Source organism: Paramisgurnus dabryanus, chromosome 16 (genome assembly GCF_030506205.2).
Source record: "Paramisgurnus dabryanus chromosome 16, PD_genome_1.1, whole genome shotgun sequence".
Classification (NCBI taxonomy): domain Eukaryota; kingdom Metazoa; phylum Chordata; class Actinopteri; order Cypriniformes; family Cobitidae; genus Paramisgurnus; species Paramisgurnus dabryanus.
In genome coordinates, this window is record NC_133352.1 from 29,880,861 (window position 1) to 29,906,359 (window position 25,499).

Below are 25,499 nucleotides of genomic sequence, written 5' to 3' on the forward strand. Positions count from 1 at the left end.
ACATGCATCGAAGAATATTAAATGGAGTTTATTTCATTGTTATATTATTTTCATATTTTACTGTATATTGCATTAGTTTTGTTTTAAACATAAATCATACATGATTATTATTTTAAAACATTTACCAGTCATTGTGATCGATATGCCTGGCATAAATGTGTCTGTAAAATCAATAATGGCAATAAAGTTGTGATGATTTTCCAAAACAAACATCATGACATCAGCTGCTCAAACGGTCCCTTTAAAAGTCTCTCTACCTCTCTCCCCCTCCCTCTCTCTCTCTGTAAAACCTGTCTGAGACATTCCGCACCATCCTGCAACTCCTCCACTCACTTTCTCTCAAATTGAAGAATCTGTCTGTCTGGAGGAGAGAGAGAGGTTAACGCGTATCCAGTGGCTCTCCACTGCGCACAGAGAGCGGCTCGTTTATCTTTCTTTTCCACGTTTTATGTGTTCATAAAAACCGCCATTCTCTCCACGCCGAACTGGATCAATAGACCTCGTCGCCAGCGGTCGTGGAAGATGGATGCGCCTCTGGAGAGCCATATAATTTCCCTGGAAATAAACATGCGACGGGATGTTGGATAAATGGGTGCCTCTCCAAACCATGGAAACCTGTCGGAATATAGTGGTTTACGTTGTATAATACGCGTCATGAGCTGTGCTTGCGCATTTTAAAAGATTTAAACTCGCCAGTTCTGATGTGCGCTCGCCTTGGAGAGGTCCACTCTAACATGTAGTTCATAGATCAATGGAAAAGCAGATTCTTGTGGGACATGGATAGACTTTCTAAACCATCTGCGGATATAGTGTCGATGATCATAGCTCCTGTCTGAATAGTATTGGAGGTCTGCTGAATTTGGAGGGGAGACTTTGGCATGCCAACCTAACGACGCACCGCGTTCTCCTTTCCCAGCTGTCCGCGGCGCACAGGCAGTAAGTGGACTCAAAGCGTGTTAGCTGGTAAACAACGCGCAACAGATATCAGTGAGTGTTTCTCTGATGTTCTCAAGTAATCTTGTAGTTAATGTAAAAATGACGGAATGGTGTATGCGCTGCATGTATCTAGATATAAAGTTAGTGGAGATGGGAGCTAGTTGTCAAATTTTACTGTGTAGGGAACCTGTAGGACAGTATAGGTTTGATTAAGTACAAAGTTTTTGCATAGAAACAAACTTGGATGTCTTGACTACAAATGCTATTGGATATTTGGACCGTTATTGCGCAGGAGAATGGTTTGACCACATTGACCTTTTGTGACAACATGCCCCACCGATAAAATCTAACATACAAATCTTTCATAATGTATATTTAACATGTATTATATGCTTTATAATGGCTACATTAAAACACAATTATAAAGCACAAAATAATTTAATGCTATTTGCTTTTGACTATAAAGTGACACACTGTCCTGAGAACAGGCTGGAATATATGATATTGATCTTGCTCTACTGTATGCCATGGGATTGTGCCACTGTTAACCAACATCTACTACAAAAATATGATGCTATTGCAATTTTAGCTTGAATAACAGAATTAAAAAATTGTGTTTGACCACTGCTACAGATAAAAAGCGTTTTGCTCAAAACTAAAGTCATTGCCCTTGTGCAAACCAATCCCTGTCTGCTCTATACAAAATAAGACAGAAATATACAACCCATGTTTTAAAGCAACATGAGAATATCCAATATATTTAGTGCAGATTTTTTCTTTACAATTCATTACCATCATGCATATCCTGCAGGCCTTTAATATGAAGTGACACGTATATGCAGCATGTGTTTAATTCTTGTCATTGCAGACTGATGCGTTGATTGATCATGCTGAGACAGATGCTCTTAAACTCCACGGCCGCAGCACGAAACTTTGACCTGATGACCCACACACATGCGCCGGCATCGCTCAACGTGTCTCACGGGCCCGTCAGTGTATCCGCCATGCTGAAACCCACTGGCCGCGGAGGTGCTCTGCGCGATGGCGAGCTGAACAAACCGGACCTGGCCACGTATGTGGTCATGTGCCTGTTGCTTTTTCTCCTAGTCCTCCTTATCGTGTTCTTCATTAACTGTCAGCTAAGGAACTCCTTCTTTGCCTCCATGCCTTATGACCGCTCACTGCGAGAGGCCCGCAGCTCCTATAAATGACACTGGTCAGAACCAGGGGCCGCAGGTGCCCAAAATGATTAACATTGGTTTCACACAATGGATTGTGGTATTGGAATGGAAGGTCATGTGCAATGGATTTCAGAAAGCAGGGGCTCGGATTGAATCTGAGCTCACCTGTGTGCTTGTTTATCTGTCTGTATATAATGACTGTTTTGTACTTCTGCACGATAACATCAAGGCCTTTTTTGTCAGTGAGGTTAATTATATACGTCTTGTGCATTATGTAAGAGGGATTATTTTCTTGTACTGTGTTAAACAATGATTAAATCTCACATGCATTGCGGTCTCTGTCTAGAGAATCTGTCAAAACATTGCTGAAATTTTGATATGACAAATTTAACAGAAGCAGCAAATACGAAGCTTTCGAAAATCTGCTTTGGGTGCAACTCAAATGAATCTGTTCCCTGTGTCTGTGCCATGAGAGTTTATGAGTATGAGCTGGTGGTTAAAGGGTTTAGTTCACCCACAAATTAACACTTTGTCATCATTTCCGCCCGCTCATGCTGTTTCAGACATCTTTGTGTAACACAGAAGGTGAATTTTTGTATAAAATCCCATTTGCTCTTCAGCGTTTCTTATTCACTTCAGTTATAAAGAAACAGCTGCTGGGCTTCTCCTAAAAATCCCATTTTGAATTCCAGTGAAGAATAAAAGTCATACAGGTATTAGGGGGAGTACATTGACATAATTTTATTTTTTAGGATAAAAATCCTTTAAGGATTTTTACATCAGAAAGGTTTGAAACCGTAAGGGCGAGACACTTAAAGGGACACTTCACTTGTTTTGAAAATTTGCTCATTTTCTAGCTCCCCTAAAGTTAAATATTTGATTTTTACCGTTTTGGAATCCATTCAGCTGATCTCCGGGTCTGGCGCCACCACTTTTAGCATAGCTTAGCACAATCCATTGAATCTGATTAGACCATTAGCATCGCGCCTTAAAAAATAACCAAAGAGTTTCGATAGCCATATCTGCCTAGAAAATCACAACTTTCGATTTTCTTAGTTCACGATGTAGAAGAGTCAAGTTTTAAATAGGAAAAAAATCGAAACTTTTGGATAATTTTAGCACGATGCTAATGGTCTAATAAGATTCAATGGATTATGCTAAGCTATGCTAAAAGTGCTACCGCCAGACCCAGAGATCAGCTGAATGGATTCCAAAACGGTAAAAATCAAATGTTTAACTCTAGGGGAGCTGGAAAATGAGCAAATTTTCAAAAAAAGTTGAGTGTCCCTTTAACGTTAGTTTACTTTGGGTTGAATCTATGAGCTAAATGACGAATGATTAAATCTGTAATTTGTTTGTATGTGGTTCCGTAATTGTCTATCGATGTTTGTCCTGAGGTAACGTAAGGCGTGTAGCACCAGCAGAGATATAAATCATTCTGATATCTGTCCTAATCCGCATCCGACACGACAAAGCCGTGATGACAGATGCACAGAATCAGGTGTGACTCGAGAAGAGAGAGAAACTCCACCTGAGCGGCTCCCAGAACATGAAGGCGAGACAAATGGATGTGTCTCTTCCTCAAGAGCCTTTCCAAACAGTTCACAAAACAGACTGAAACAAATGACTTAGAAATATCTGACTGTTCTGAGATATACAGTAATAACCTACGGTCCACAAATAACCACAGATGTGATCAGGAGCTCTGTGTGTATTTCTCACCTGTAGGCCTAAACTTATAAAAAATGTCCTCAGGACTGAGATAAATCATAAAAGCACTTTCATGAATAAAGCACATAATCTCTACATAAAATAATGTTAATTTTTTCATTAACATAACGTACAAGGAGGTATTTAACCTTAGGAAGTCAAACTAAATATATGAGCTATTTTTATACTTTTCGCATTCAAATGGCGTTTAAAACCCTGGTTGATATGATTTTGTTATTACTTTCTAGCAATAAACATGAAAATGATCATTTAGATTGGATCACAGTCGCAGGTCTGACCTACATAAAGACAGCCCTCAGTTTAGGATCAAATGTTGCTTCACTTTCAGAAAAAAAAATACAAAATATGTACACAAGCTGTCACCGCTTTAAAAAATTACAGCTTTGGACCCAAAGAGTGCTTATTACATTGTGATAATTAATACACATCTGTTTCTAAAGGTACTTATTAGGAGCTTTTTAAAAGGGTACTGTCCTACTGACAGCTGGGGTACATATTTTGACCATATTTTCTAATGTAAATTCAAATGTATGTATTTACTGGCAATAGTTTGTTCTAAGTTTAATGAACATTAAACAAGTCTTTATCTTTTCAGAATAAAACTAAAATAACAGCCTCATGCAAAGCATTCTGGGAACAATAAATCCTCATCAACTTTTTTCTTTTTTTTCCCTTAGACTTTGGTTCACAGAATGCTTTGCAATAGGCTGTTATTTAATTTTAGTTTTTAAGATTTGTTAATGTTTAATGTTCATTTAACTTTAATAAATAACAATCTACAGTAAGTTACTGGAAAACAGCTGTCAGTAATACTGCAATTTCTACTGATTTTTTTATACTGTACACTGTAAAAAATAGCTGTAATTATGCAGCTGGTTGCCAGTAACTTACTGTAGAATATAGAGAATGAAAATATTTAATGTTCATTTAACTTTGAACAAACTGTTGCCAGTAAATAACATACATGTAAAATCTACAGTAAGTTACTGGCAAACAGCTGCCAGTAATACTGTAATTTATACTGAATTTTTTTTACAGTTTAGTTATATGAGCTGATATTTTCTCATATATTAGAGAGAATTATAGGGGTTGAATGGTTGAGCTTGACAAATGCAATTTGTGAAACAATAGAGAAAATTGAATGAGATTGTTTGTTTGCCTTCTGGCCTGCTGGGTCTAAATTTATGTTTTCTTTCTGAGTGACGAATTTTATGGACTGAGGGTAAATTAGTGAGGATTGTGTGCAAAATGTGGAACTAAATATTCTGCATCTAATGGGATGGAAATGAGCTTCCTTTAGTTTAATATATTACATATTTAATATTAGAACAGTTTATGTTTCCTTCTTTGAAAAAAGTTTTTATGTGGAAAGTGCCGCTAAAGAAAGGTTCGGTGGATGTGAAAGGGGACATATAATTAAAATCTGACTTTTTCCATGTTTAAGTTCTATAATTGGATCCCCAGTGCTTCTTTTAACCTAGAAAAAAGATCAACCCACTAACTTAGTTTTGGTAAACCATTCTCTGCAAGCATGTTAAAAAATAGGTAATTGAAATTTGGCTCCCCTTGTGATGTCACGAGGAGATCTTATTATAATATCGCCCCTTAATCGGCACTATCTAACCACAACACTGCCAATTAGTGCAGAGATCAGCGTATTTGTATTTAAAAGGACACATCCACATAAATTACACTTATTTATACAATTATCTATATGGTATTTTAAGCTAGAACTTCACATATGTACTCTGGGGACACCAAAGTTTTATTTTTAACATCTTAAAAAAGTCTTGTGAAATGTCCCCTTTAATAAAGGTACTTTATGGAACTAAACAGCTTAAAAATATGTTTATATGAAGAACAAATATGCCTATAGGGCCTATTGTAGTCCCCATTAAAGGGATAGTTGAAAATATATTTCATTTACTCACCCTCATGTTGTTCTAAACCTGCATACGTTTCTTTTTTCTGTTGAACATAAAATATTATATAATATCACAAAATACATTTTGAAAAATGATGGTACCCATTGACTTGGAAGTCAATGGGTACCATCAATGGCGTTACCATCATTTATCAAAATATTTTTACTTGTGTTTGACAGAATAAAAAACTCATACAGGCTTAAAACAATATGATGTTTTTTATTACTACATTCACACAATGGTACACTTTTGTTATTACATTCAATATGTCACTCAGTGGAGTCAATGACGTAATGATGTATTTGAAACAGGGACACGTGTGTATCCATATGATATTACCTTGCACTGTGCACACAGGTGGGTGTTTAGAGGAGAGCTCTGTATGACCTCGGACGATAAAATAAAACTGCATTGATTTGAGTCAGAACAGGGGTTGTGAAAAGACGAAAAGATGGCCATCGGGATGTTTTCTTTTTTTTTTTTACGACAGATCTAAGCACCCCATGCTTGTTAATTACACACATCACTAACGAACAGTGATTCATCCTGCAGTCAGTGCTCCTTCAATCTCACATTAAAGTTAATGAAACTAGAAATGTGAGCAGAGAAACGACACTTAATGTGTCATAGTCAGGATATATACTGCCTTTACCTGTTAAAAGAGCAACTCTGAAACAAGCAGGTTAGTTTAACTTCAAAATCTCTTAAATTCTCACGTAGATGATCATGTGACAGTAGCTATGTGTGGATTTTACAGTAGATTTTCTCTCTTTTGCACAGTGATGCTGTTCATCTGTTCGTCTCTAGGTGGCGCACTTGGCTTAAAAATAAAAGCCTACTACGCAACCCTTTGGTTTAAGAAAAAAACACGTGCTAATAGAGGCAAACTTAAACTATTTAAAGATTTAATATATTTTTTTTACTGCCATATGAATTCAATTGTATTGTAATGTTAACATCTATAAAGATTGAACCAAGCAGGCTTACCTAGCACTTACTTACTGATCACTACATGAAGTAACAACAATCAAAAAGTGTCATTTATTTTATAATCTTTGAACTCAACAAACTTTAGATTAACCAGCAAACATAAAGACTTTCTTACAATATCATCTAAAAGACACAGCAATTTTGTTTTTAAAACTACATCTACTTAAACTTTTTTTTAGAAAAAAAAAAATATATATATATATATATTAACTACTATATGTATTAAAATGTTTATACTATTGCGTAATTAAAGTTTTAATTAATTTTTTATTAATTACTTCATGCTTATGATTACAAAAAAGAATATATAATTATGGCTCAGCCTTTGTTTGAGCATATAATTGAAAATTACAAAAATACAAAATAAGAGCACAAACTGAAAATTGAACAAATTATATAAAAATAAATAAATAAATAATAACATCACAAAACACCATAAATTATGCATCAAAAAGTACAATCAATTTAAGAGCTTTCTTATTATGAACGAATTTTAAGGATTTGTATATAAATGTAACCTTATTTAATCACTTATTAAAGTTGGGCTTTGACTTTGACCATCTACATTTATGAATAAAAAACTTTGCAAGACAGGTCAAGAAATTGATAACCAACTGTAAATCCTTGTTTTCCAAAAAAAATACAATATTTGATTATCTGTATTGTAAAAGTGGGAGCATAAGTCCAGCTAGACCAGCTTAAAAAGTGACCAAAATACAGCTTGACCAGCTTAAAAATTGACCAAAACACAGCTAGACCAGCTTGCTACACCAGCAATACCAGCTAAAACCAAGCTGGGAGACCAACTAAAACCAGCTCTTAGCTGGATTTTCAGTAGGTTTAACCTGCAACCAACTCTGAACATATCTCCAAAAGGGCTGAATCCTTTCACAAAGAACAAAAAATGTGATCAAAATTTTCTATTATCTCACAAAAATTTTAATGTTGACCTCTGAAGGGGTAAAAACAAATACATTTTTCTATTTTGTTTAATTTCTATTGAATCAAAATCTTTTAAAACATATTCTCTTTTATTAGGGTTTGGGTAACATGGCTGTAAAAGGACATTTCTCTTTATTTGTAAAAAAAAAAAATCACAAAAAGTCAAGACTTTACTCATCTATCAAAATCTCTCTATGAAATACCCTAACTTTCAGTGTAGATGAAGTGTCAGTAGACGTCAGTGTTGTACCTGTGTATTATGTGACTCAGGTGTATGTGTGTAGCGCGCATGATAGTTCCTCCCATTTGACCTACCCAACGCTACACAACACACACACACAGAAACAGGAAGAGAGAGAGAGAAAGAAAGCGGAAAACTTCATCTGATCTCTAAATATTGGGTGTAATTTTAAATCTGATCATGATATGAACCACAGTTCGTAAATGTCAATAATCGGATGTATTAATGACACTCGTGCAGGGTGATAGATCAGACAGCTTAAGAGATATAAAGCGCAGTTTGTTTATTGCTTCAGAGGTCGAGGCAAACTTTAACGACTAAATTAATACGCGCGTGGCTTTTGCGAGGAGATCTATGGATTATGATCTGCTGTTTCACGCTCCAGAGCTGAATATTGAATCGTGATAGGAATCGGGGTTCAAATTTCCCTCCCTTTCCTTTGTGCCGGGGGAAGAGCTGAGGTCGGCGGCGCGCAGCAGCAGCAGCAGGCCGCGGGATCAGAAGCTCTGAGCGGGGACAGCGTGAGTGAGTGCGGGGATCCGAGCCCGCGCATTTTCCGGTAAAATACGTGATTTTAACTCCAGCTGTAACCATGGATCAATACTCAGCGTCTGGTGGCCCTACCAAAAGTGGCAAAGATAAAGAAAAAGAAAAGAAAAGCAAGAAGAACTACGACGATGGAGAAAGCAAGAAGAAGTTTGTAAGTGTTGTCTGTTTGTTTGTGTATTCCGCTGCTGTTGTTCTCATTTAATTTACTGTGGGTACTATAGTAAAGTGTCAGGTAGGCTAATGTCTGTGTAGGAGAGCAACAGATTGATCTAACTGTTCCACGCGCGGGTTCGGTACTTGATTCTCTTAATGCAAACCTTATGATGTTTCTACTTCTACGTGTTGCAACCTCATTTCCTGGATATGTTATTGGTTGCAGAGTCGAATCGCAGTTAGGGAGAAGTTTGTGTTGAGTGTTCCGACATCTCTATTGAGAAAGTGTGTGTATGTTAAGGTTGTTTTAAAGGATCACAGTATTCCCTCGCAAAGCTTTACAAGTTCAGCAAGCAATCTATAAACACCCAGCATCTATGATGAATCGATCTGGAGTGAGAACCGTCAGACAGATATGAACATATTGTAAACTTACAATGCTAGTTTTTTATTTTTTTTAGAAGTATTACGCGTTGAAGAACTTACAAGAACCTTGAGGTAACGTGAATAAATTTAGTACATGGTCTGTAAGTTTCCAAATTACCATAACGTTAGTAAGGGAGATGCTGAATCATTTCACTGTGTAGTCTGTCATTGTTTTATGAGTGAGGCGTTGTTTCATTCTCATGTGTCATTTTAAAAACATTTTTAAGTGTTTCTTCGTGAAACTTGTCGCTGGCGCAAGTTAATGAATGATGTCAGTCACCTTTTTGCTGGGAACATAAACATGCCTTTATATTGGCAGGAATGTTATTGCCTTGGGTACATAACACGTTGACACCATAAAACTGCAAAGTTGGAAAACTGGATCACTGGAATGAAAGGGAATTCTGTGACGTCATTAAGCAGTCTGCACACGCGCAAACCACACCCACGTGTGTCTGTTCACTGACTACTACGCGGTAGTACAGAGAAATCTGTCTGCGTTCAAATATCCACACCGTATTTCCTGTATTTTAGGAAAGTATTCTAGTGGGCGTGAAGATCCCAAGCGTGCACGGGACACTTAGCAAGTGTAAAAATGTCAATCCAGGAAGTTGCAGCAATTTGCACCAAAACGTATTCGTTTTTTTATTTAGGCTAATTAAAATATATATATATATATATAAGTTTTTCTTGAAATAACATAAACACACAAACACTCTAAAATTGAGATTTGCTAAACATTATTATTAATAATAATATGATTATTATTATCTACAATTCTTTGCACATGTAAAAAAACAAACAAACAAAGTGCATAACAATGTTTGCACCAATGAAATGTGCAACACTTTCTGTTTTACTACCAAAATATGTCATGTCCATTTCTTAACTTACAATTAAAAGTTTCTGGGACATCTTTCAAGGATTGGGCAAAAGTCTCACGATTTACATCCAGAACATGATGCATAATTAAATACACTTAGCCTTGATAACTACTCAGCAGAGGTATTTGAGAGTGTGGGTTTAGTGTGGGTTAAGTGCACCGCACTTTCGCAGTTTTAAGACGTGGGGCAGTCTTGCGCACTTACTTCCTGTCGCGTGCAAGTGCTCTCGAGTAGCAAGTGTGAGTATTTAGACGCAGGCCTTAAGTGAGGATTCACCTCGAAATCACATCTATCATTATTAACACATTTTTTGACGACTTTTGCCAGTCTGACCAAATAATGAGCCAGAAAGGTAGGATTTAGCCACGTTGAATTGTGGATAGAATACTCAGCAGGGTGTGCTCTGGTTATATTGCACATTTTGACAATAGGTAGCGAGTCATTCAGGTTTTCTATCAACTCAGAGAAGTTTTATTCTGTGATCGGTGCGCAAATAGTAAGATGGGACAAGACCTCTTTTAGATGCTCACCTTCCAGAAAGGGTTTCCATAGAGCACCAAACACACCTGGTGCCTTATAGTGAAACTTTAGATGATGAAGTAAAGTGAAGTGAAGAAACCATAAACCATCATTCAGCCTTTGAACAGGTGTGGGGTTTCTATCTGCTTGAGAAGGGATCACTTACAAAAATGACGATGGTGGACATGCCAAAGTACCACAGTTACTACAGTTATTCATAATTCAAAGCCATAACACAGTACCATGGGATTTCCTTTAACCAGTTTAAAAGTTTTTCTGTTAGTGACAGTGGTGAATAATATCAAGATATCAGATTAATTGTAATGTTAACTGCTGCAGTGTGGTATAGTTTCAGAAACTGTTGTATCCGTAAAAAAAACATTTGCATAATCAAAAAAAAAACTTTGGTAAATGTCTCAGATGCCAACAGAGGTCATCTTGTTAAACGATCATTTCAGCAGATTTTGCTCAAATGGCACTAGGGAACAGGACTACATTTTATGTGTGCAAGTAAAAATATAGCTGTTATCTGACTGTCAGTCATCCTCACAAGCTCAGTTAAGATCTACTCTGTCATAATGTGTCTGAGGTGGTCTAGTCTTTTGAATACAAAGTGTCTGTTTTTTGATACAGACTAATATAGTCAAATATCTTGTTTAATAAGTTGAGAAGAATAGGCTTGGGCCGGAATGAGATTTTGGAGGTATGATAAGATTAAGCGGTTTCACTGTGTTGTGGCATTGCCATGCAACACTAAAATGTGTTATTTTTAAATGTCTGTGTATACAATCAGCATCCTTTTAACATTTTATTTTTTAACAACATGTATGCCAGGTAAAAATAAAGTCTTTAAATTGTAAAATTCCTTCAAAGGTTTTTATTTTGTAATATATATGAAATGTAAACATCAAATCAATTACAAGACTTTATGTAAGTCTTTATAAACAAAGCTCAACGGTGTCACATAAAATTGTAGTGGTTTTGAAACCTCGACTCTTGATGTACCTTAAAACCGGTAACCAGCCCATGTCTAGTTGAGAATACAAAAAGTTTATAGATCTTCTTTCTAATCTATATTTCCATATAACCTTATCGATCCGGTCTCCTCCTCTCATGTACAGATGCTTTTCTAATTAATATCGCATGCATTTTTGGTTTCCATAAAACTTGATGAATGATCCTGAATGAATCCTGAATGTGCGCTCTGCTCTGTCACATCACAGATGTTATGGATAAGTGCAGTGTGGCCTTCAGATGTTGGGATAGGGAAAGTACTTCTGAAAGTGTCGTCAGTAGTGGACTGTCCTTGTCTCATTTATGCCAGTTGAAGTTTTATACAAACCCTGGCATGGAGCAAGGATATTAAACACACACACATCTGCCACTTGTGTTTTTGTGGACCCGGTGATAGCGCCAGACCTGGAGATGAGCTGAATGGATTCCAAAATAATCAAAGAATCAAATGTTTGATTCTAGGGGAGCTGGAAAATGAGCATATTTTCAAAAAAAGTGGAGTGTCCCTTTAATAAAAAAAAAAACATGATCTCGATTCAAACACACACAGACACGATCTTATTCCTATATTATAATGATTCAGATGTCTATTAAACTTTTTACAGAAATCCAACGGGAATATGCATGTGCGCTGCCGCAGAGTCAGGAGAGCCATCATCATGTCAAGGGGGATTTTTAAACCGTGTTCATTGTTTCACTCGTTTAAATGAGGTGTTTAAAGCGTGGATGAATCTTGCGTTCTTTGTGCTTTGCTTTCATGGATGCACAAGCGTTGCGTTCATACTGGCTGCATGTCGTGGCAGGGTGGCTGTCTGTCTATATCCTGCAAATACAAGTAGTTCGCTTTACTTTATTTGCAAACTGTGTTAAAATTATCATTATTATTTCTTTCTGCAGTTTATATTCAAATGATCACAGAAGTGCTGGGAACATAGTTTACGTATAAACACTTATGCCTTTGATTGAGGGCAAACACCTTCTTTTACCCAGTAATAAAGCATATATTTATTAGTGAGTCATTGAATGTCTTTGTTAAAAAAATTCAAACTAATTTTTAAAGCAGTTGCTAAATTTTTTTTTTGCCAGAACATCTAGTAAATTATGTAAGTATTTTGTTTAGTTGCCATTCAGAATCATGGGAGATTCGTGATTCTAGTAGTTCTCCCAGAATCGTCCATCCCTAGTTCACAATATTGTGTCAGTTGTAAACCTGTGCCGTGAGGACAGTAATCTCAGCGTGTAAAGATGTTAAGTATGTTAAATATTTGAACAACGGTTGTTTTTACAACATAGGCTGTCCTGGGTAGTGACACTTATCAAAATACTAAAAATAACTCCACAGAGATAAAAAGGAACGCGTATTCAGAAATAAAGCTTGGATCATTGCACTCCAAAAACAAATACAATTTTAAAGAATTTTTAAGCAAAAAAGCTTAGTAGTTTTTTACGCAAATATAATTGACATTTTTATGTGTCTCAATGTCATACAAATCTTGACTGGTTTTATGAGAATCCCTTTAAACGCAACACCTCAAATTTCTTTGCCAGATTTTTGTTGTATAGATCTAAAACTGTCTTTATTGACCTATGTCACCTGACAGATCTAACAGTGCTGATATTTTTTGTATGTTTCATTGAGCAATATTGACACACTCACTGAACATTAGGTTTTTGTGGTGTAAACAAAACATATAACCAATGTGACTTTACCTGCAATACTGCATTCATCTCCGTTGTCTCTCGTGTTTAATCTTGGGCATGTAAAGCTGAGTTTGTCCCCTCAGGACAGATAAATGCTTATGTCATTCACTTCCCCAGATAACAGAAATGCTTACCATGACTTTTTAGTCATTGTGTACAGTTGATATATCATGCAGAAAACCTTATGACCCATAGGCACCAGTTAATACACTTGTCAATCATAGCGCAACTAAACCCTAAGCCCCTGTGCCAACTTAGGCTATGCTTTACCAGACAGAGTTTAAAATTCACATTCATTTCATGAAACACCTGTTACGAATAAAGATTTATTACCAAGGTCATTTATTATTTAAGTACAGTCTATTATATGTACTCTTGAAAGGGCAGTTTTCACCTTCATTTGCGGGTGTTATTTTTGGACCCTGCAGGGTTAAACTGCAGAGTATTTACTCCATACACTCTCAGAAATTAAGGTACAAGAAGGTACAAAAGTTGTCCCTGGGGCGGTATCTTTTTAAAAAGTACACCTAAAAGGTGCATATTGGTACCTCAAAGGTACATACTTATTATACCTCAGAAGTACATGTCTGTACACAATGGTACATATTAGGACCTTTTTAAAGGTACCGTCCTCTGAGAGTGTACTTCAATGTTTACAGGTGAAGTTGACTGTACCCAATGCTAAATTTAAGAGATGCTAAATGCAGTTTGATAAACTTGTTTGTGTCTGTCAGGGTGAGGTCAGATGTTTTAAGCATGAGCACTTGTTTGGTTATCTTGTACAGAAATGCACAGCCGTCCAGGAAAGCAATAGTGCTGATTCAGAGGTACCAGCTCTGTTTACCTCAGCATTTTACTTTTATTTTTACCCTGAATTTATGCTAACATTGTACTTCCAGATTAATAGCACATACACATCAGTTAATAAATACAGTTAGAGTTGAAATCTTTTCACATTCAGTTACATGATGTCTCCGTGTAAAATATAAGGTTTGTCTAGGAGCTGCTTTGAGAAACTCCACATTTATGTTTATTAAGACGGCACTTATAAAAGTACAGGAATGGAGTTACAAAGAATTGTTGAGTTTAGGGGTCTCTTTCTATCGCCAATCCCCAGCTGACAAATTTTGGTTCCCCTAATGATTTCTACTTATTTTCCAAGGTTTTTGGTTAGCCAGAAAAGTTTTCTAAGTAAGGGATAATGTAGAGGCAGCCGGTAGTTATCAGGAAATAAGCCCCGACAGTGTGATCAGGACCCGATGCGAAGCGGAGGGTCTTATATCACACTGAAGGGGCTTATTTCCCGATAACTACCGGCTGCCTCTACATTATCCCGCTTATTACACGGCTACTTGTCACATAAGAAAAAAAACGGACATGAATATGAATTTGAAACATTTTATTGGCATATTTGTTTTAAATTAACATGTTTATCCTTCCGCGAAACTTTGCACATATGCATAAAATGATCGTAATACCTTATTAAGATCCTCTGCTTCATACTTGTCTGTCTCCATTTTTTCTCTTTTAGCCAGTCTTTGAGAAGTTTTAATGCCCATTCTGTATTTTTTTGTGTGTTGGCTTCGTAGCTGTCATACTCTATTTTGTCAAGTTCAGTCTCAGTAGCTGTCTGTGTCTTGTTGTGGTTGTCCAGTGTTTGTCACAGGATGGCGCCAAACAGTAATCTTTATTGGCGCGGAGCGATTTTACTCGTACAAGTAGTACCGGCTATGCGTTATTACTTTGGAGCGGTTATTATTTGAAAAGAACGAACCTGCAAATGTCTCAACTGACCAATCAGAATCAAGCATTCCAGAGAGCCGTGTAATAAAAGAAAATATAATGTTATTTTTAGGTTAGTTTAACGTTCCCCTACTGTTATTTTTAGGTTAGTTTAACGTTCCCCTAACTTAACACGTTATTTTTTTATAAAAATACCTCGACACATCACACATTGTATTTAGATAACATGGTATTTTATCTAATGTAAAATAAATCATCCCCTTTAGGTTAACAGATCAGTTTAGACGCCTAGCTCTCCGTTTTACAACAATCAAGAGCTTCTAATATCATATTCTCTTCATGGAAATCACGAGAAATATTTTTTTGTTCTTACTAAATGAAGAGAAAAAAGAAATCGCCAGAATAATGTTAGACTCTGAGGTGAAACGAAATGACAAATAAATAAACATTTCATTTGCTTAAGGTTAACAGATCTAACCACTGCTATTTAGTCGCCTATCCATTTTTCAACAAAATCAAAAGCTTCTAACATCATATTCTCCTCCTATAGCCTAGACGTGTCTAATCGATCGGAAATCTCTCAAATACAGCTATTTTCATTCTCACATATTTAAGTTACTAATTGAAGAAAGAAAAAAAGGAAACGCTAAAACAATGTTAGTCTATGAGGTAAAAACGAAATGACGTTATTTTTTTTTTAAATGACTAATTGAGTTCACGCTTTTTTGCAGAGCACAAGAGCAAGCGGGTACTCGTAAAAGAGCAGAGCCGGGAGAAGCGCATACAGAGGAGCGCACACATATCAGACTTGCACATTAAAGGAATATGGGTTTAATTATGCATTCATTTTATTTCCTGACAGTTTCACTTGTTACATGAGGATAATGACAGACAAGAGGATACCTAATTACATACAATTTAATTGCCTAACCAAATTTGAGACATGCAAAAACATTAAAATATTTTTTACTCCCTAAGATAGCCCGACGGGCAGGGTGGAGGTACATTTTGGCAGCCCGACAGCAATTCATAATATCCCGTCGGGCTAGCGGTTTTGCGAGCTAACTGAGGTTATTAACTCTTTCCCCACCATTGAACTCGTCAGTTAAGAGAGAAAACTTCTCCCTGTCAGTGATGAGTTTTTTCAGCCAATCCATATTTCTGCTATTATCCACCAGTAGGCGCTCTTACCCAACTTATAAAACTTGGAAGTATTCCCTTAAGGCAAACAATTCAAACTTTGTGTATGCTTTGAAGATCACCCTGAAACGGATCTCTATCAAAAGTCTTTCACAAAACTGAAATTATCTCAGCATTTTGCTCAAAATTTTGTATTTTTGAAGAAACCTTGTATTTGAAAGGTGATTAAAAGAGAACAAATGAAGGTAGAATGAAACTTTTTTTTTTATGAAAGCAGAGGGTCTGTTCTTTCATTTGATATAATTTATGTTTAGTTATATATTTAACATATATTTTCTGGAAGGCATTAAAATTTTGTGAAAATCATAAAAAGGCTGATGCTGGCTGTGAACTTTTTTTTAAACGGTGGGGGGGGGGGGGAAGAGTTAACACTTTTTCAACAAAGTAGAGATGTAACGATTACCGGATTAATTGTTAACTGTGATAAAAATGTCCAACGTTTATTAGTATTAATTTTTTTATTACCATCTAACCGTGCCAGTGTCACGGCTTGAAAACTCTTGTTCAGCATCAACCAATATAAGCAATAAAGTGAGACAAACACAATCATTCCCATCTGCTTCCATGTGTTTGTGATGACACTGACTGAATTTAAATCCAAATTTTAATATATTTTTTTATACTGGTTCAGGTTTTCACTTGCCCTGCCAAAATTTTCACTGGCCCCAATAAAAAATGTCAGTGTCACATATTTAAAGATAATAATTCAAAAGTCAAATATAATTGTATACATATACAACAGACATGTTCCAACGAAAAAAGGCTCCCAACTTTTCTGCTTCACCTGTAAACTGATAGCAAATTGTACAAAAGTTGCATTGTTTTATTTTGTTGTGTTTTACCCAAGTAAATGTCTGCTTCCAAGATGTTAAATAATATACATTGATGAAAATATATTTTAGTGACTGAGGGTAAAGCACTGGCCCGATTGGGCAAGTAACAATACTATTTACTGGCCCGAATGTCTCTCACGCTTGCCACGGGCCACCGGGCAGTCTTATATGTTGAGCCCTGATTTAGGAAAATCTAGTTGTACTGGCACATGCTTACTTTATATTTCTTTGGACAGATCCATCTTTTCTATAAATTTTCCATTAAATGATGTGATATGATGAGTTTAAAGCTCCTTTCTACTCCATTTGTTTCCTCTGTGGTTGCAGGTGTCGTGTAGCTTACTCGGGTCATAAAATACACCCTTACACTGAGACTTAATGCAACAGATATTGTATCATTTCTCTCTCTTTCCCTCAGCCAACTATTTTTTAACTTCATCAATCAATGGCAAGACGAAACAATGTAATGCATTTTTCTGCTACAGTGTTTCAGATTAGCACAGTTAATGTTTAAACATTCTGTTATTTTATGACAAAATGTCAATAAACTGGATGTGCTTATAAATGGGATGAGTTTAAGGCTTTTTGACACCAGCTTCTTTGTTATAATTTGGAAGTGTTTGTTTGTTGATTGTTTAGCGTGCCTCCGACTCAATTGCGTGTGATAGCGTTTGTTCATGTTTGTCTATGTTTATGCTGTTTCAGGAAGTGATGGTTATAACGGCAGGACGTCCGCTTTACTCTGTCATTCGCTTTCTCTGCTGTGTATTACTGTAATATTCATGTGGTGAAGATGTGCCAGGTGTCTGTTTGATGTCAGAACTGCAGATAAAGAGATTTATCAACCCCTTTAATTTAACTTTATTGACATTGTGATTAAATGAAACCACTACTTACATGCAGTTGAATTCAAGTACAATAAAATGATGCTTTTATAACAATTGAATAAATTACAGAACAGTGGTCTTCACAATTTTTTCATGAGAGCCACACTGATAGGTCAGAGTCAATAGGACAGCCGTTTTTACCGCAAAAGTAGTATCAAAAGTTACACTTACGTCATAAATACTAAATAGCATATCTGCTTATCAATCTGCCAATCTGTTGCAATGCAATAAATACAAGGGTGAATAATTCTTTATCATTTACCAGTCAAGTTTGTAACAGAGATAAAGTTATCTCCCTTACTGAAAAAAAAACAGGATTTTAATGCTAAGCATTCTTATAATATGCGGGTGATTCTTACGAAAACTTGGTTTTAAATATGTCAAGCATGAAAATGTAAAAATTGCTTAAATTTACCTTTTTTCCCACCAGACATTGAAAAACAAAGTCTGGAGTAAATGGGAACGTTAATTTAAACACTTTTACTTATCATTTAACACTTTTTGTAACATAATTTAAAAAATTAGTCCTAAAAAATCTCATTACCGCAACAGTCAGAAAACATCAACACTGACATATTTTCAAAATGACATGACAAACCTGAAAGAACATAATTTGGAGATTCTGCACATGCATTTAAAATCAAAGTATTATGCTTCTATTAATTAAATTAACATTTAATAAGCATCTGTTGCGGTAATGATAATCAAAATGTCGTGTAAGCATTCTGACAAGACAATATTTCAAATTAACTGTAAAAAAATGATCTTACCTGGTAGCCATCTTGAAGTAACTGGTCCATGTGCTTGGTCACTCAAAATCAAACTTTATTAAAATTCTGTATGTGTGCTTAAACTGTTCTCAAAAAGTGTTGCGGAGGATGAGAACATCAGGCATGGACACATCATTTTCCTAATTTTTCTTCATTATTATTATACATGAATATTCAGTAAATATTTTTTCTGTCATCTAAAGTAGTCTAGCAAAACATCCATTAATTTTTTTTCTAAATATTTTTGTGTTAATTTGATTAAATTACAACATAACGCATGTTCAAACACAGCCGGACACGTTGCGGTAATGAGAATTTCAGCAGAAAATGAGATAAAATTGACAAATTATAAATTCTTATGTTGAAATCACACATTGTGAAAGGTAGAACACAGTATTGTGTTAATTCTGATGCTTTTTAATATTACTATATTACACATTTTATAGCTGAAATCATTAGTGCCGTGGTGTTTCAATGGTTTCGTGAGAATCACCCATGCGTATACATTGCCCCCCGAAGCAATAGGGGGCCACCTTTCTCTTAATTTTATGTGACGCTGCCATAGACTGTAAAAAATGGACGTAGTGTCCGTGATGTCACCCATGGGTTTGTGAAGAGCATTTTTTAAGCTTAAAGTAGGCGGTGCCTGTCGTTGCCATCTTGGCCACGAGTCACTCACGGATAACCAAAAATGGGTAAAGAGGCGGGACGTGGGTGAAGCTGAGGTGGCTGGTTGCTAAAACAACGCCTGCCTAGATCGATTCTAGTGACAGCAGTGGCAGTTCACCCATCACTCAAGTGGCCACACCCTTAATTATGCAGAACTTAAAGCCTAATATAATATAAATCGGGTGACTTACAAAAAAATTCCCCCCCCACACAGTTGTCATCCAGGGCAAAAGTAGCTATATAGACCAAAAGCACTTTTTGTACCAGAGTTTGGAAGGATGCCCAGAATGATTGGCGAGTGATATTACTGGGCCGCAAGACCAGTAACAAAGCAGTCTGATCTCACGGGGTACTTTGATGTTATATGACAATTTATTAGAAAATTAACCATCAGCCAAATTTCATAATCGTTACAGACCTAAATGTCATATATGTTATTAAAAGACATGTTTATATTAATTTTCTGTGAAATATTAAACTGTACCTGTCAAAATTATTAGCAGTATCCATGTTTCCATGTTTTATTCGTTTGAATAATATTGCGACTGTCCAATTAGGATCAAGCATTCCCATGAGCTTTGTAATGACCGATAACAAATGATAATATTAAGAGTTTTTGTGTGTGTGCGGTCAAAGAAATCTGCTTGGTTCAGGCTGAATGGATTAAATCAGACAGTCAAAGTTGCCTGCACCCTTTCTCAGCCTCTGTGTGTGTGTTTGTGTGTTAAACGGGTTTTGTGTGTATTTGTGTGTAATTGCATGTGATTCTTGTTGGGACTGATTGTTATTTTTTCTATTGTCTTTCAGTGGTGTGGTTAGGGCTGTGGTTTGGGTTTGCCTGTAGTCATTTTAAGAAAATGTTGATAAAACAATGCATTGTCATTGTGTTGTTCTTTATAAAGGTAATTAAACCCAAGTGTGTGTGTTTGTGTGTGCGTGTGTCTGGCAACTACAGCAGGAAAATGTGTCTGACCTGCAGTCTGTCATGAACAGATTATTCTGTCTAATCTCGCACGCGCACACACACACACACAAACACTGAAGTGAACATTGTAGTAGCTGGAGTATGTGAATTCTTTGGATTGTTTGGTGATTTTGGAAGAGTTTTGTTAGTGTTTAGTAAATGAATGTAAATCAGAGATTAATGGTGGTGTGTGTTTGTGTGTTAGTGTATTTTTCAGCTACAGGGTTTCCCGCAGAAAATTTGTTAGTTAAGGTGGTAGGGTCGTGCAGGTGGGCGGGCCGGGGGCGTGGCAATCAAAAGGGGCAGGCGTACGTGTCATGATGAAATTAATTTTATTTAAAACACTCAAATAAAACTCAATTTTGAAGAAACTATGACAGAAAATGAACACATACTAGATTATTAATGAATTAAATGTTTTATCAACAGGCTAGTTATCCTCCAGACATTGACGGACCATGTCTTTCTCTCATTTCGGCCATGTGGCGCGAGCCCGCTCACAGTGTGAAGCGCTTCCACGCTATTCTCTGAGATGCACTTGACGGCCTTTTGTGCAGCAAATTTTTTTGTTGCGGTGGTAGGGTATCCCAGCTTAGGTGGGCTGCCCGAACTGAAAAGTGCTGCTGGAAACCCTGAGCTGTTTGACAGTGGCTCAGCTGTTTTCAAAGGCTTGTAGTCTTTACAGTACTAAGCTGCTTTTTGCAACTAATAGCAGTGTAATTTGATAGTATGATAATACATTTATGTAAATGAACATTCAAAACAGCCATTTCAGATCATTTGACCCTTGTATTAGAGTAAATTATTTAGTCAACTGTTGTTTTTGCGTACTTATTACTGTATTTGTAGCCCTTATGTTTCAATGAATGCTTTCTAGGTTTTTATTTTGTACAGATAAGTGTAAATGTATCTGTTCAGATTATCAACCTAATTATGAGTTGTCATTTAAAACCCTGTTTTTGTGAAAAATGTGTCTCTTACATGGCACACATTAGGGATGCACCGATACTGGTATCGGGAATCGGCCTCGAAACCACATTTTCTAAAGTACTCGTACTCGTTAAAAGTCCCCCGATAACAGGGATCGATACCACGGTCTGCGAAATGTCTATGTTTGAGCGGCGTGTAAGGGGTTAACGCCTCTTGTGTTGTCCAAAGAGGCAGAGTTTACAATGAACTGGAAAACTAGTCCCTTGTTTTTTTGTTAAATTATATTACTAAAGCTGTAACCTGTAAATTTAAATCATGTTTTTTTATTAAGTACTTGGTATCGGTATCAGCAAGTACTGAAATGCAAGTACTCGTACTCGTACTCATATTCCAAAAAAGTGGTATCGGTGCATCCCTAGCACACATCATATAATCTGCTACATAAAATAATTATACTTTTACCACCAAAAATGCATCAGTTTAGTTGCAAACCTTTGCACACAAACACACATACATACATTGGCCCTTAGTTAGAGAAATAGTTGTGTATGTGTGTGTTAACCCCATAGTAGAGCCTCTGTCTTGGTGATAGTCAGATGCACTCAAGCTTGCAAACATGGAAAGAATATTAAGTGTTTGTGTGTGCGTGCGTGCATGCATGTGTATGTTTGCACGTGTGTGTTAGTAGCATTTCTCCGATCATAAAGAATAGGACACTGTGTGTGTGTGCGTGCGTGCGTGCGTGCGTGCGTGCGTGTGTGTGTGTGTGTTTCTGAAACAGTTTGACTAAAAGTTTGAATTACTGGAGGCGTAATATTTTTGCACCCAACCGTCATTCAAATGAATACACACACACGCACACACACACACACACACACACACACACACACACACACACACACAGTCGCATGTCTCCGTTGGCTGAAGCAGAACTGCAGTTAACGTCCAGTTTATTTAGAGTATTGTGAGAAAAAGTTTTCAACTGAGGTTTTTGTATAGTTGTGTGACGGGTGACTTAAGTTCTGAGTGTTCTTAGTGATGTGATGATATGGTGTTTTTGCATGTATCTATGTGATTGTTAACCTGCTAGATTGCTTAGTGTGGTTTCAGGGGGTGCCATATGCAAATTAATAAACGGTTAGTTATCAAAAGATTAATAGTGTTTAATTGCATACAAAATGAAAGTTTGTGTTTGCAGTGTTTCCGCTATATACATTCAACCGTGGCGGCCCGCCACTCCTAAAACATCCCCGCCACGCCTGCGGTTGTGGATAGAAGGGATAAAGCAAACGAAATCTCGTTGGATGAGCACTGTTTTATCCTAATCCTTTAACCAAACCCAACTCTAAACACAAAATTTCACACGATTGTAGGATGTATTTGTATCCAATTTAGCCAGAACCGCTGTTTTCATCCTAATAATCCTACCTCCAAATCTAATCCTTAACTTTTCGGCATTTGCTGTATCCCTTCTAGACAAAACCCACAGCGTCAGCTCGCAAAAAGCTACCGAAATGTCCGCTCTGCGAGACTGGCTGTCTAGAAATAAATTCCTTTCTGGATTTGCGTTGTTCACTCATTTATAAATAAGTCTCCTAAAATATCATAATTTCCTCCATGGGTTTAGTTTCATGCACAAATAGATTTAAATCAACAGAGGATTATTAAGCTACGTTTCTGTTTTGAGAAATAATAATAAAATAAATAAGCCTATACGAAATATGTTGCACTTAAATTATTATTAAATTGACAAAACGAATAAAAAAGTATTTGAGTTTCTGTTCTTTTTTTGTGACGCGCTCTAAAACCAAACCAGCAGAAAGCACGTCATGTTTTTAATGATTATAAATAAGCACAAGGTTTTCTCCTTATTGTGAGTTTACACAAATAAAAATACATCATTTGAAGTTTCGAATGTTGTTTTACTTTTATCTTTATGACTATAAATTTAGGGTAATTTAAGCTGCAAGGTCATCACGCATATGATGTTCACCGGCGCATATCTACACCAACACAGCGCAGGGCTGCGAGAAAAGACTTTATTAAACTTTTGATTTGACATATTACGAGTTTTTTGGACATTCATTTGGAATCACTGTACTCATATTATCAACTTATCGGGCCATTAGTTATTCAGTATAGGCTATAAGCGCAGCGCGCTGCTGTCCGCTCAGCTGTCAGTCAATCGTCTGTGCTTTAGATCGACACTCACAAAGTTTCACATTAAATGATATGATATTTGTCCAAAAACAAAAGGCTAAATACTGAATACTACTTATATGCGACTGCAAGACATTAATAGTCGAATCTGTTTGTAAGGAAACTTACATTATTCCCGTGGAAGAGAAGAACGTTGGTAATAGAAACTTGAGGCAGACGGTGAGACTGTTTTATCTGTTTTCAGACGAAACAGCAGGGTCGGGGTACCCGCGGGTGAACCGCATAATATTTGATCTAACGGGTGTAATAGGCTATTCGCGTGTCATTTGTGTTGTAGATGCAGGTCGGGACTCAATAGACAAGAGTAAAATGCGGGTCTAACATCCAAGACCAAAATTCGACTCGTTTTTAAATGTCCCGTGCTTATTTGTGTTTAAGATCTGTCTGAAGACAGGTGTTGTGTCGAACTCAGTTCCCCCTATGTTTCCCTTTAGTGTAGTGCTTTTATAGCGTTTTCATCACGTTACATTTAGAAAGATTAAAGATTTGAATTGGTTATACTAAAAAGGCATAATATCATGTATTTTATAATACAATTTATTAAATATTTCATACATTTGACAGTTTTCTATTAGGGTATATCTTTTAAAATATAGCCTGTCTTTTTCTTTTTTTCCTTTACTGGTTGTTTTAAAAATGTAATGTTTGCATACATAGGCTAATTAAATAAATATTATACATATAATATGATTCATACTGTAAAAATAATTGACTTACCAGTAAGAACAATACAGATACATTACAGAAATGCACACATATACATCTCAGTAGCCATTAAAACTTTAAATATATAAATAATAAAACCTATAACCTGATAAAAACGCCATAAAAACACTACACTGAAGGGAAAAATAGGGGGAACATAGGGGGAACAGACTTCGACACAACACCTGTAAAGGTTTACATTTAACTGCGCGATTTGCGGTGTGACCGGCTCGGGGTCACAGTCTTTTTGTCAAATGGTACGGGTGTGAAATAAAATTGCTGCTGATGTCGGATAACTGGTCGGTTGTTCTGTCAATCACAGCGGTGCGGATTATCAAACAGGACTGCATGACTTTGTAACAGCTCTGTACGCTAAACACGAGGACGAACTTGCAATGCACACTACATTAAAACTACAATGAAATATCCGAACTACGTACGTAGCTGTGTAACGTTTTTTTAAGAAAATACAGTTTAGATCAAACATAGAAAAGCAATATGCTATAAATATAAGGAAAAGTAAATGACAGCGTGAAAATTATAAAAAAAAATACATGTTAGTTTACTGTAGCCTATATTCTACATAAACATTTTTTTTTACATTTATAATCCTCATGGGCGCCCCCTGCCGCCACAGCTGAAAAAAATCCTAGAGGAAACACTGGTTTGCATAATACATTTGTGTGCAGGGCTCTAGAGCATGACCAATTTGGTCGCACATGCAACCTAATTTCTCAATGGTGCGAAAAAAAAATCTGAGGTTGCACGAGTGCGACCAGACGTTTGAGGGGAAAAGTCTCTGCAACTCTGAAAGTCTCCCTGCGGTTCAACAACAGACACACATTAGGCATATTTTGTAGTCTAAACCAATCAGAGTGAAGGGCGGACCCCTCCCTCTAATTGGCCGTGGTCCAGATATTCCTGAATGTGTGTGTGCACACCCTCCGGCTTCACGTATGAATGAAACAGAAAAAGTGTGAATGGCTGTAGCCTCCAGCGCTGCTCATATAGCCGTGTTTGGAATAATATTATGGATAAAATATTACCCATCCGTAGATAAATTTAAAGTAAACATGTAAAATTGAATCAATATTTCTGTAAAATATGCACACTTCAGGGGAGGCATGATCTCTGGATGCCAGTGTTGATATTTGAAATCACCTAAACAATAGAATAGAATAGAATCTGGACCTTCTTTTGATAGACCCGCCCCACACATACGCACCCAGGCAACGATGTCGATAAGTAGACACGCCCCTTACTGCTGATTGGCTACAAGTGTGTTTTGGTCATGCAGGAGTATTTTTCTTATGGCTCAACTCATTGTTTCAAAAAGACATTACTGTGACTAGTATTTCAGAAGAAAAAGGTCAAAAACAGAATCTT

General features: G+C 36.5%; 2 protein-coding genes across 4 annotated transcripts in view; both read left to right on the forward strand.

The window, feature by feature from the left end:
- Positions 1-289: 289 nt before the first annotated feature.
- Positions 290-2,451, forward strand: LOC135752380 (small integral membrane protein 32). 2 transcript variants are annotated; one of them, XM_065270875.1, is made up of 2 exons: positions 290-987; positions 1,805-2,451. In XM_065270875.1, exon 2 carries the CDS (start codon positions 1,824-1,826, stop codon positions 2,145-2,147), a length of 324 nt encoding a protein of 107 aa, XP_065126947.1. In that variant the 5' UTR covers positions 290-987; positions 1,805-1,823; the 3' UTR covers positions 2,148-2,451. The 2 variants fall into 2 exon arrangements, with proteins under 2 accessions (XP_065126947.1, XP_065126955.1); XM_065270883.1 differs by having other exon boundaries at positions 290-936.
- Positions 2,452-8,039: 5,588 nt separating this feature from the next.
- The window catches only part of LOC135760818 (protein diaphanous homolog 1), a 108,255-nt gene continuing 90,795 nt past the window's right edge, over positions 8,040-25,499 (forward strand). For both annotated transcript variants that reach the window (XM_065274849.2, XM_065274850.2), the window contains exon 1: positions 8,040-8,646. In XM_065274849.2, the coding sequence (XP_065130921.1) occupies positions 8,539-8,646 (108 nt within the window). In that variant the 5' untranslated portion in view covers positions 8,040-8,538. The remainder of the gene's footprint in view (positions 8,647-25,499) is intronic.

Coding starts and splice junctions, on each gene's coding strand:
- LOC135752380 (XM_065270875.1), top strand. CDS start 1,824: ATGCTGAGACAGATGCTCTTAAACTCCACGGCCGCAGCACGAAACTTT.